This window comes from Protopterus annectens, chromosome 3.part1, assembly GCF_019279795.1.
Source record: "Protopterus annectens isolate FY-2018-M chromosome 3.part1, PAN1.0, whole genome shotgun sequence".
Lineage (NCBI taxonomy): Eukaryota > Metazoa > Chordata > Ceratodontiformes > Protopteridae > Protopterus > Protopterus annectens.
Genome location: NC_056732.1, coordinates 1,899,194,313 through 1,899,207,904, shown reverse-complemented (window position 1 = coordinate 1,899,207,904; position 13,592 = coordinate 1,899,194,313). Strand labels below are relative to the sequence as shown.

The 13,592-nt window shown below is 40.3% G+C and overlaps 1 protein-coding gene across 2 annotated transcripts in view; it reads left to right on the top strand.

The window, feature by feature from the left end:
* The first annotated feature begins 7,700 nt into the window (after positions 1 to 7,700).
* Positions 7,701 to 13,592, top strand: part of LOC122798814 — a 198,110-nt gene continuing 192,218 nt past the window's right edge. Inside the window, exons 1-2 of one of the 2 annotated variants that reach the window (XM_044067938.1) lie at positions 7,701 to 8,170; positions 8,267 to 8,438. In XM_044067938.1, the coding sequence (XP_043923873.1) occupies positions 7,828 to 8,170; positions 8,267 to 8,438 (515 nt within the window). In that variant the 5' untranslated portion in view covers positions 7,701 to 7,827. The remainder of the gene's footprint in view (positions 8,171 to 8,266; positions 8,439 to 13,592) is intronic. The other variant, XM_044067937.1, reaches the window with a different exon arrangement.

Here is a 13,592-nt window from a genome sequence, read left to right as displayed (position 1 = left end):
TGAAATTCCTGCAACCCATCCCTTCTTTTGGGAGAGCCAAAAAGGACATGTCCATTCATTCCCCTCCCTTTCAGCCTGACGCCTCTATTGCCAGAGCTGCTAATCAAGCCCCAGTCACCTGGGTCAAGTCAGGAGTTAATCCCTCTGTGCCACAGACCCATGTAAGTTGTTATGTCAACTGTAGCCACCTCTTAGAAATAAGAGTCACTCTCTTATCTTTGAGAGTCATTCCTGACTCTCACAGGTCTTCTCTCACACAGTTTATCCATCCCTTAGGTACACATCAACATTTCCTCTTGCCTTCTTTTTGTCCCTCCCATATCTACTTTAACAAATCTTCTCCTGCTTTTTGTGTATGCAATAATAACCTGTTCTTGACCTTGTCTGTAACTGGGATTACTTTGGCTTCATATCCGATAGCCTCATTTCTTCATCTGTCCCACAGTTGCATCGTGTTATCCATCACAGGAACATCATCTCCATCACCTCAAGCTTGTTTGGCTGCTCTAATACAGAAGCACTGGCTGCCCCATTGTTTATACACCTTACTTAGAAGCTCATTACCCCAGACACTTTGTCCCTACTGGCTGCAGCACCTCTGACTCTAGCTTTGACCTCCTCATTCAGAACTCTCCTCTCCTTAGCCACCCCTCCCAGATACTTAAAATTGTTAACCCTGTTTCATTTTTTTCTCTTCTACATAAATGTTCACCTTCTTATGATTTATTCCATTGGCTGTCATGACCCCTGTCTTTTCCATACTCATTTTACCCATATGTACCTTCAGTTTTGGATTCTAATCCCCTCTCATTTGCTGATATTTCTGTTCAGAGCCTGCTTGTTGTTCTATCTGCACTAATTATGCTAATGTTTCTTGGAATTTGAACCATTGCAAAATTGCCAAAATCAGTTTTCTTGGATCGTTGTCATATGCTATGTCCACGTCTAGAAGTGCGCATTTGAACTCTTTCCTCATCTCCAGTGTCTTCTCCACTGTCTCCACCCACACCCTCATCTCCACCACATTCTCAACAAAGTCACATTAAAACATCATAGCCGACACCATTAAAATCTCTACTAAAGTACTAGTAAGAATATGTCTCAGTAGAAATTCTCCAACTCCTTCCTCCATGCACATGTACATTAAGTAACCAAGTGTCAAACTGTTCTCAGTATTGTACTGTAACAAAATGTCTTAGTGATTGGAGACTCAGTTGTTAGTTACACAGATTTTCCACTCACAAGGCTGGCCAAGGATAAGGTTACATTCAGTTGCCTTTCAGGTGCTAAGATCTCTGGTGTTACAATGACCCTTAAAACCCTTCATCAGGGTGAATATGACTAAGACATAGTGGTGTCCCATGTAGGAGTAATGATCTAGAATGTAAAACACTAAGGACATGCAGAGAGAGAGACATGCTAAAACATTCCACCCTTGTGGCAAATGCAGTTAAGACTCTGATCCTCAGATATATCCTTCCTTTACTACGAATTATGCCTAGGTTCAAAGAAAATATAATTGTCTTCAACAACTGGCTGAAGAGTTGATGTCATTTTAGGGTGAATCCATGTGTGGCTATATTGGCAGGGGATGAGATAACTGATAGTCCTTCTTGCTTCACCAGGGATGTCTTCTACCTCTCATTCAAAGGCTTCCACATATTGGTCAAAACCTTTGATCACCTTAGTGATTTTTAGGCAGAGCCAAGTTAATAGATATTCCAGTGTGGCACATTCATCAAACCATACCTCTCAAACTATTAGCGCTAGAACTCTGGACAAAAACAAGAATAATGGGGTGACAAAGGCCCAAACTCTGGGACATATTTTAAATATTCCTCTAATAAATTTCAAAAGTGCTGGAAAAACAGGTTTTACAGTAGCGTGAATTTTCTGAAAGACATGAAATGTGAATCTCAAACATTTGTCAGTATTTAATGAATAGAGTCCTTGTTGATTTGTCAGAGACCCAGATATTTTATGGGAACATAACAGAAATATGAGTTAAAAATCTGGACATTCTATGAAATTATGAACAGTTGGGAGGTATGCATTAAACTCCAATTTGGGTCACATTTAGGTGGCTTTTCACAATGCCTAGTCTCAACAACAAATTGAAAGATGTTGAGGGTCTCTTGATTCTGGAACATATCCATGTTTGTGTCATTACTTTAAACACAGAACTCTAGCTAACTTTTCTGATGCCTTGTGCAGCTCCCTGATTGGGTGCCGCTCTAAAAATCAAAGTTGAAAAAAAAAATTATATATATATATATATATATATATATATATATATATATATATACATGTTCATATTAAGAGCTCAAGTTGTCAGAAGTTTGTACACTTGAGATACCAGCAGAATAGTTAGAAAATTCACTTCTTGAACTGTGTCAGTATTCCTCCAATTAGCAGATGCTCAATAACACTACTCTGATGTCCTAACGGGTCTACACTTGCTTCCAGTATCTTCTAGTATATGCATTGGCCTCCTAGCTCCTAGAAACTCTCTTTTCAAATTTTACAACATGGTTATTGCCCCCCTCTGAGATGTAAGTTCTCCATCAGAGAACAAAGCTACTCACTTAGAACCACGTGGGAAAACAACCTAATCCCAGATAGACCTTCCTTCAAATCTGTTATTGGCATAAAAGCCTTTCTTAGACTAGGACCTGCAATCTAGAATAATATTTACCATAGAAAATCAGAAATCAACAATTGCTAGCTTTTAAGACTTCCCTAAAAGAATACCTGCAAATGGAATTAGGGTGCGATTGCTTTCAGGACAGTGGATAAAAATATAACAAGCTGCAACTCATGGTACCATCTTGAAATGCAATGAATATCCATCAACAATTGGCTAAGCTTCTGGTGTCATTCAAAGGGGATCTAGTGTCTGTCAGCCTGCGACGTCATGCTCGACAGGCTTCGTTGCTTCACAAGAGATGGCTTGCACCTGTCACTCCTAGGCTTTCGAATACTGGCCAAGACTCTTGCTGCCCCCATAGTGCCTTTTTTAGGCAAGGCTCAAAAGTCAAATCAACCTCCGTAAACAGCACAAATAAAAAAATAAGGGTTATGCTACTCAACGCCAGGAGTTTAAATCTCAAAATGCACATGCTCAAAGCACTCCTCAGTATAGAGAACGTCGACATCTGTGCAGTAACTGAAACCTGGTTCAAGGCTCCACAGAGCACCCCAGCAATACTGGGCTACAACTCATACCACACATTTCGGCCACAGAACATGGACCGAAACACAAAAGGAGGGGGTGTATCCATATTCATCAAGGATACCTACACCTCCAGGTTAGTGGCGCAGCATGATACCTCCGAGATCATCCATGAGCAGCTAACATCAGGCATATCTGCAATGCAAATTGTGGCCTGCTACAGATCACCCTCCATGACCCAGGACCACCACTCCACCTTTCTAGAGACACTGGAAAACATGAAGGTCCTACCGAACACCCTGATATTGGGCAATTTCAATTGCCCTACCATTAACTGGGAAAACTACTCAAGTACAAACTCCCAGGTCCAGCGCTTCCTGGAATTTATCAACTCAAATGCCCTGGATCAGCTGGTAAACTCCCCTACCAGAGGTGAAAACATATTGGACCTGGTTATCACCAACATGGGCGACAGATGTTCCACACCGAAGGTCAATCCGTCAATGGTTAGATCAGACCATAAACTAATCACTATGGATGTCCACACCACATCACCACCTCCAACCAAGGAAACCACAATGAAAAACTTTTCTATAGAAAACTTCACCTTACTTAAGACAGAGGTGGTAAGTTTCACAGCCCCCACGCTAAAGGATAACAGTGACCAAGATGCAGGAACCTTTACAAATGCACTCTATGAGCACCTACAAGGATGCATGGATCGTGCCATCCCTAGCAAAACCAAGACTCACTCCCCTAAGAGAAGGAAACCAGTCTGGTGGACCGCTGCCATAAACAGGCTATACAATAGAAGAAGGAAACTAGTTCAGAAAAAAGCAAATCCCAAGAAGGAAAGACATCCCTGTTCAGTATCAGTAAGAAACTAAGGTCCATCATAAAATCCTCCAAGGCTAACTTCGAAAGAAAAATAGCCAAGGATTCGAAAGATAACCACACAGCCTTCTTTAGCTATGTCAAGAATCTAAGTGGCAACTTGCAGATATGCTCTGAGCTAGTGCAAAATAGCACAAAATATACTTAACACACTGATATTGCCAACATCCTGGCAGATAGATTCAGTGCAAACTTCACCTCCCTCTCACCCCCAAAAGGGTCCACAATACCGGAAAAGTGTAGTGTCCCGGAAATCACAGATGCACAGGTGAAAACAGCCCTTTCAAAAGCCAAAAGCACAGCGTCAATGGGGCCAGATGGTGTCCCAGGCTGTGTCTGGCATGAACTAAAGAATGAACTAACCCCCCCACCTAAACACGCTGTTCAACTTCAGCCTCTCCATAGCCTACGTGCCCATAGAATGGTGCACAGCAACGGTTATTCCGCTCCACAAAGGAGGGGCCACAACTGACCCTGGTAACTATCACCCCATAAGCCTGACTAGCCTGGTCTGCAAGGTTATGGAGCGCATCATCATAGAACTCATTAACAAAGACATTGGGAACCTCCAAACACTTGACCCGACCCAGTTCGTCTTTAAGGGCAGATCATGCCTACTATACCTGGTTGACTTCTTTGAGACAGTCACCAAGTCCGTAGATGAGGGGAAGGTAGTTCACACAGCCTACCTTGACCTCGCCAAGGCTTTTGACACCATTCCCCACTTGGGAATTATAGAAATACTCACCACCCTGAACATAAACCCTACGTCATGAGATGGGTTGCCAACTGGCTTGTAGACCAAACTCACACGGTAAGAATAGCGGGCTCCAGGTTCGACTCTAAACCAGTCACAAGTGGTGTCCCACAAGGCTCAGTCCTGGGACCCCTACTGTTCGGCATATACTTCTCAGAAGTACAGGCAAACACAGGAGGACTATGGCTAACCAAGTTCGCCGATGACTGCAAACTGGGAGCCATAACTGACTCTCCCACTGACACGGACATTCTCCAAAAGGGCCTTACTGAGACAGGCACCTGGTTTCAAAGTCATGGTCTCAAGCTAAATGCCAAAAAATGCATAGTCATCCCGTTTGGGAAAAACAAAACCCCCATGAATTACCACATAGGTGGCAGCCCCCTTAATACAGAAGAGGTAATAAGAGATCTGGGGACCCAGATAGATAGTAATCTCTCCTTTGACAATCATATTGCCAAAGTAGTTAGGAAATCCTTCTAAGTAGCCCATCTAATTACTAAAGGGTTCGCATCTAGAAATAAAGAAGTTATAGTGCTCCTCTACTCGTCACTCATCAGACCCATCATAGAGTACAAGGCCCCGTTTGGGATGTACCTCACAAGACACTTCCAACAGCTGGAAAGACCACAAAGGTACCTCACCAAGAGGATTACTAGCCTCAAACATATGTCCTATGCATACTAACTGGAAAAACTCCAGCTGTACTCAGTGGCATATTGCTTACTCAGAGGTGATCTCTGCCTGACTCACAAAGCCATGTCCAACTCAGAATTGATGGACACGCTCCACCTAAAGAAGCCCAAGTCACTGCGAGCCACTCGCTCTAGTGAGCTAAACCTCACCACAACAATAAATAGAACATGCTGGAGGAATAGATTCCTGTCACAGAGACTCCCCATGTTTTGGAACAAAATTCTTAACTACATTAGACAGAGCCCCTCACTAACACTCTTCAAGAGAAACCTTGACGAGTGGATGGGTTACAGAAAATACACCCCTGGGATCACTTCATTGGCTCTTCTTGACAGAGGCTCAGTTAATCAATGGAGCAACGAAAGCTGACACTCTGGCTAGGCTTATAAATGCACTCAGGCAGATAGCCTAGTACCTACCTATGAACCTATGAATTTAGAACTGCTGCTTCATTTGTATACATTTTGTAAGTAACTTCTTTTGGATAGCATTATTCATTGTAAGTATTTGTCAGGACTTTTGCAAGTTGGCTGTAAAATTTTGTCTATAAAATTTTACCTCTAAAATTTGTGTTTGTAGTTTTGAATCTGTAAAATTTCATATCTGGTCTTCATCCATCATTCCATCGTACACTGGCACACACCTTTCAATGATCTCTGATTTTGCAGAACTTTGCTGATTTTGCTTCATAGTAGTTTTTTTTTTCTATTTTTCTCCTTCTGTTGAAAATGTTTTATTTTTGTGGGTAAATCACTTAGGATTGCAGTCGATGAGTGATGCCAGACATTTCAGTTTTGTACTTCTTATTGTTTAGAAAATCCATGTTGCTGCTGGTCTGTTCAAATTTTCAAGTGAACTGAAGTGACAGCTATAAACTGTGTCTGGTTTTGGAGACCACCACCATTGTTTTTGGATGTGCCCCTATGTCTTGTGCAAAGAAAGTAAGGGTGATGCAATGATACCATGCAATGTCATATAACACTATCATGTAAAAAAGGGAAACCAGGTCTGGGCACTGTTAATTGCGGTTTCATACCTCTCAACTTCTTTGTTCAATAATTTTTGACAAAACCAAAAATAATAATGTTGCCAAGTTCTCAAATCAGGGACATTTTTAAATACTGTTCTAATTCACTTAAAACATTAATAGAACAACAGGTTTTGCATCAATATGCATTTAATCAACATCATAAGCATGAAACTCTAGTGCCCCACATAACATTTCTCAACCCCTTAATGCAAAAAAAAAATCTAGACAAAGCCAAAAATGGGGGGCGGCAACAGCCAAAAAATAAGGACATATTTTACATATTGCTTTTATAAACTTTGAAAGTTTTTAGAATAGCATGTTTCGTGTTAACATCATACCTCTCAACCTCTTAGTACAAGAAATCTGGACAAAGCCAGACAAAATTGGATGACAAAGGCCCAATAACAGGAAAACATTTTAAATATTGCTGTTATAAACGTAGAAAGTTGCTAGAATAACAGGATTTGTATTAGCATGCATTTTCTGAAAGATATGAAGTCTGAAACTCAAATGCATGTCTTTATTTAGTGACTTTAATCCTTAGATTATCCCACTGATTTGTAAAAAATATATATATTTGTGAGGAACAGCCCAAAAATATGAGGCGAAAATCTGTACAGTTGAGATGTATGCCATGCATTTTCTGAATGATATGAAGTCTGAAACAGAAATATCTGTCATTATATAGTGACTACAGTCCTCAGTGATTTGCCAGAAAACTACAATTTTTTATGAGGAGCGGACCAAAAATCTCGGTATTCTGCTTAAAATCGGGTGGGTCAGCAGATATGCTGGTATTACTGACTGCTGTAACCTCAGCGACTTTTCAGAAAACCAAAACAGGTTGGGAGGTGGTAAAAACAGGAAGTAAAATCGACAGACTTTGACAACTGACAAGATATAGTCCATTGTATTTCATCCCCCCGCAAAACACACACACACACACACACACACACACACACACACACGCACACACACTGTATTACTAAAGCGGAATTAATCATTCTTGTGCACACAAAAGTTATAGCAGATGTTTTTCTTTTCCTTTTTTCCTTTCATCCTCTCTCTCTCTCTGTACCTCTTTTTTTTTTTTTTTTTTTTTTTGTCTTCCGAGGCTACACAGTGGGCGTGTCATCTGCCTGTGCCGCCCCTTTGGGATTATTCCTGGGGCGGGTTATAATACGATATAATTTTCAATGTCCCTGAATAAAATGGTCATAATGCTAAAACTTTGAATACTCAGGCTACACTTTAGGGGCAGAAGAATTTAGGAACAACATGAATAACGTGGACAATTTACGTAGCAGGATCAAAAGTTATAACCTCCGAAGGAGAAGCGGGGACTTGAACCTGAGGTTCACGCCAACAAAAATTAGCATTCGTCTTTTCGGGATGTTAGGACACGGTAAATCGACCCTAATTAATAACTTCTTCTGCGTGCTTAACAACACGGAATACAGAAATATCGCTGATGAAACAAGCCCCGAGGAGTCAGATGGTGGTGGTAAGACGATGGCTCTGCGCCTTTATCCACTGGACAACACCTGTTTGGAAATTGTGGATAATCGCGGGTGTAATGAGTTCAAGTATTCAGAACAAACGGAATTTCGCAACCAAATGGGTAAGAACATACTTCAAAAGTTCAATTCAGGTTTCAACTGTACTTGGTATAGGTAGTGGTGCGCACTTTTTGATTTCCGTGTCTTCTAATTCACAGAGGGCAAACGACGAGTGAATAGCAGCGTCAACTTCCAAGGTGACTTTACTGCTTCTTTCCAGTGGGCGGAATCCTATGTCAGTCCGTGGTCGTGGTCAGAGCGGTGGTCACACTGGTATTTTAACGAAAGCCCAAGTGATGACACTATTATCGTGCCAGTGCTTGTAATAAGGTACAGTGTGAAGTCACTAAGAATGGAGAGGGGCTGGGGTGCACAGTCTGGGGAGGGGACGGGGTGCATTTACCTAATTTTGGAGACTGGAGAGATGAAAAAAAGTCCAAACAGTGCAGGAGAATTTTAGAAGAGGCCTCTTTATGTATTTGTCTTGGGAGCGCATCCATGCTGAGAACACAAAAGGTTATGATCAGAGACTCGATCATAATTGTTTGCAATGTGTCTATCTTCGTCATGTACAACCAGTAGACAGAAGTGTAGATGCGCCAAGTGTTTTACCAATTTTGTAACTGGAAAAGCACTTCGTGCGGCCGCTGTTACAGACATCTCATACCTCTCAAGTGTACCTCATTACGAGGAACGTACCTCATTTGGGCTCTTAAAAAGTTCATGTTCCTCGAAGTTCCACATTAAAAGGGTCTGTCACACATTCAGTGTTAGGAATTTTTTAACGGATATCCATGGTAAATAGAAAAGAGTCATATGAATTCATTAAAAATATCATTTTATAAGTAAAACCTGCATATTTTAACCATCCTATGACCTTCCTAGTTGTAGTTGTTAGCAACCTCTTAGTATGTGTTCCACATTTTGCCCATTTGTCCCACATTATGAGGTTTAGTGTTCCTCATTTTGGAGATGGAAGGTTGAGAAAGAACTATGATCAGAATACCTGTCAATATCTGCTTCAGAATGCTGGACAAGTACGACCAGAAGTGGGGACAAAGGATCAAAAGTAGGGATAGTTTTTAAATACCGACGTAGTTGTTCCCTTAAAAATTTAATAGAGTAAAAAAAAGTGTTGCATAAGCATGCATTTTCTGAACAAAGCAGAAATAAATCCGTTATATCATCTGCCACCGGTCTTTGCGAAACCATGGCGCTTGGGGGCGGGGGGGGTTGCTCCAACCAAGTCATAACTGCGCTGGTGGCGTGGTGCCCTCACCTGATCACAACAACACTTGGGGTGCTCCCGTAAGTGATGTTATGACTCAGTCTCACACTTGGGAGGCTATAACAAGTTCATCTTTCCCCCCTTCATCGGAGTGTAATCTCCACTCTCAATGCAGTAGTACAGTGTTTAAATTCTGGCCAGTTTTGGTTCTACTCCATACCTTTCAACTGTCCATATTTTCGTAGAATGTCAAGATTTTCCCTCATATTTACGGTCTATTCCTCATAAAATTTGTGGTTTTGTGGCAAATCAGTGAGGATTTCAGTAACTAAATAATGTCATAAATTTGCGTCAGAGTTCATGTCCATTACAACATGCATACTACCGCAAACCTTGTTATTCTTCCAACTTTTTAAAGTTTAAATGAACAATATTTAAAATGTATCCCTATTTTTGTGTCTTTGCCCGTCCCCCATTATTTTAGGCTTTGTTCAGATTTCTTGTACTAAGAGATTGTGAGGTATCAGATGACCAGAATATTTTTAAACAACTGTCCTTGCTAACAAAAGTGTTGGGATTTTTGGTGTAGGAACTCTGGGTATAAAGTAGAGGGGATCGAACTACAACTATGTTAGCAAGTTTTGGCTTTGGCTCCTGCATTTACATTTAACAGCTCTTATTTTCTGGTTTGGTGTAAGATTGCTCTTACCTTTTCTGATACCCAAAGTAGAGTCCTTTCTCACTGACAGATGAGATTGTTTAAGGAAATAAACCTCTAATTAATGGAAAAAAATGCTTTCAGTTAATTAAAAAATAAATGTTAGTGAAGATAATGTGTTTCACATGAAGTATAATTTTTCTGTAATATTTACAGGGAAGATGGAAATATGTTCCGTACAGTTCCATTAAGCAACTGGCAAAATCTAGACTGTCCTGTGAAATGAACAGATAAATTTTAGTTTCTAGTGCATTTTATCCCTCATACACACACACACACACACACACACACACACACACACACACACACACACACACACATGTGCTTGAAAACTGTAACAATGAGTTTTTGAATTCTTTGTTATTGTGGATGAATTATAGTTTATTATTCAAAGTGTTATATCAGGGCTCCCACTTCTTATAAGCAGCCGTCATTTCTAACTGCTCAGAATTCTTTTTTTTTTTCTTTTTGATTATATTCGTTCTTTTCACAGTCATAAATTCATAACATCGTCATAATGTAAGTTATTGGTGTACTTTTTAACAAACGCAACTAAATTTAGTATTCCAGCAATACAGATTGCAGTAAATCTAGGAAACGGCTTTTGTTATGACACTTCAGGCAGAAAGCAGCAGAATATTGGCTGCATCCACTTCTGGGGTCATAGCTGGCTTTAGGCACCAGCAAACCCTGCGGTCACTGGGGGCCCCCTGTTCCTGGGGGCTCCCAACCACAGCAAGTTATCTTACCTTGATATTTTATAACATGTCTGTTAAACCAACAAAAGCTAGTACATCAATCTTGTACACTTAATAAACCAGGTGGGTAATAATGCTTATTTATATCTCCTTTAAAATTCAAAAATGTCTTTGGTTATAGTAACAATGTTTTATCAATCAAGACCCTTCACAATTCCATGAAATATTTTATCACTAACATAGTGTCCATGGCTTCGTTAAACCCTGCTGGTGGACATTCTGTACACTAAAACTAACAACATATCCAGCTTTAGGTGCATGCAATACCTGTAGCTGCAAAATCAGGAGCACATTTTAAATGTTACTCTGATTCAATGAAAAAGTTAATAGAATAATACCTTTTGTATCGACATTCAGTATAAAACTCTAATGTCTGGATTTACTGACTGTTTGTAATCCTGAATGATTTACAAGCAAATCAAATGTGTTACAAAGAACAGAACAAAATTATGTGCAAAATCAGGGAAGGTCTGCGAAATTAGGGACAGTGAGAGGTTTACATTATTCCTCACTAAAGTAAATAAAAATGGCCTATCCCTGCTTCTGTCTGATGACTACCTAACAGCAGTCACTAATCTGGTGTGCTGGTACCACTGTTGTACAATGTATTGCTGAAATAAGTACAAAACTAATATTGCTGTGGCTTATGCTTGTATGTGTGTGAGTGTGTGTGTGTGTGTGTGTGTGTGTGTGTGTGTGTGTGTGTGTGTGTGTGTGTGTAGGTAAAAATGTCAGTGAGTTTTATCTGTGCACACACACAATAATGCCAGGATATATACATTATTCTTCTGTGTCAGTAAAAAATGTAACTAACAAGAAATTATATTTCAAAAGTAAGGCATAACATATATCCTAGAACATTCAGACACTTAGATCTTCTAAGACACTGGGGACCCCTACTCCCCAGACTGTATAAATGGATTCAAAGGGCTCCCTTAATCATCCTTGACTGTGTGAGGGCTCCACAAATGCTGTTGTTTGAGGAAAAATGGGGGGGAAATATATATTTATTTTCTGATTATGTTCTTTAACCTGAACAGGGCTGTGATATGACTCTGTTAGCATAATGTTGATAATGGTCTCTGCTCTCAGCTGCACCCATCCTAATACCAGCCCCGCTCAGATGACTGTGTACAGAAAGGTGCTGTAGGTTATATGGGGGGGGGGCTGTGGTGTTATTCCTCACAGTCATATCTTAGAGGTGTGCACATGAGGTCATTAAAGCTTGCATTTGGGCTAAGGACAGTGTGGTCAATGATTCTTTTACCTTTCTTACATACTTCAGAGGTGTACAAAGAAGGTTACTACAACTTGTGTAGGAGCAACAAAGTAGAATTTGTTACTGTAATCATTATTATTTCACTTTCCTGACAGTCACACTTAGGACACATATACAGGTAGCTGCCTTTGACAGTTTGGATTGAGGAGTGAGGAGGCATGCTATCTATATTTATATCAGCAGTCCCTTGAAATACATGACTGTGGTAATTTGAACCTCTGCCTTCATCCCAGTCTAACACCAGAGGGATGCAAAAACTGTCGTTCTGGGGGGACTGGGAGGCAGGCAATTTCCAGATAGGGCCTGTGTATCCAGACAACAAAGGGTTGTTAGTTTATTGTGAGCTACTGTTTTGTCATCTTTGAATATTAAGCCTTCAGCACAGCTTATGTCTTCCTCGAATGAAAAAAAAAATAAAACTGAAATTTTTTTCTTATTTCCTAAATGGTTATTACTGTACTGTCTTGCTCAGGAAATGTGTGTTGAAAAGATGCAATGAAAACTAAAGCTGAACAGCAACACAATTTCTTTACTTAATCATAATTTCTGTTCAAGACTTTATTGGATGAAAAGGTATGTAAAAAGAAAAACATTTTAAAATGCGCTTCAGAGCATATAGAAAGTTATAGCTTCTTGAAAAAGCTGAAAAGTAGGCAAAATGTGAGAAAAGGAAGAAAAAAAAGTAATGTGCATGGTATGGGGAGCCCAAGATGGGGAGGGGGCCAGGGGAAGACTGGAGGCTGCTGTGTGTATAGTTGTGGGATCTGAAACAGTAGGCCTAGGGTGCCATTTCACCTAAGTTTAGACCTGTACATAGAGTTGCTACAATATATCATTGCTGCAACTAAATGCCAATAACTGTAAATGTCCTTTTGTGAGTTGGGCCAACACAGTGTACTACACAAGTCTTGTAATTTAAGAATATTGTAGCAAAGGATCAGTCTGTGCATACTACTCCTAAAAGTTTGCAGCATGAACTAAAAGGTTGCTTAGGAAGGGTGACAGGGTGATACATAGACTGGAAGTGCCTTGGGGGGCCCCCAGCTTGACATCTGCTGGGGGCCCCCAAAATGCTAACACCGGCCCTGCTGGGGTTGAGGGGTAGAACAGGAATGAATATCGAGGTAGCAATGTTTAGAAGTTAGAATCTGTTGCATTATATAGCTGGACAACAGATTTTCAAGGAGTTGTTTTAAATCTGGTGGTAGGATGGAGGAGTAATTCATATGCAGGTTTGTTTCAAAAGGGAAGCTGTTCTTGGTCATTATTTTTATAATGTAAAACGGCAATCATTAGAACGGCAATCAGCAATGAGACTGATTCTGTTATGCCATCTGTGTTATAAATCTGGTGTTTCTTGATGTATAGCATGCATTTTTCAGGTTATTATATGTTTCTGTAGTATGAAATTAATCAACTTTTATCCTTCCCATCCCCAAGATGCTGGAATCACAAGCAAAGTCATCTTCAGTATCTTCTTTTCTCATTTCCAACATGGCGT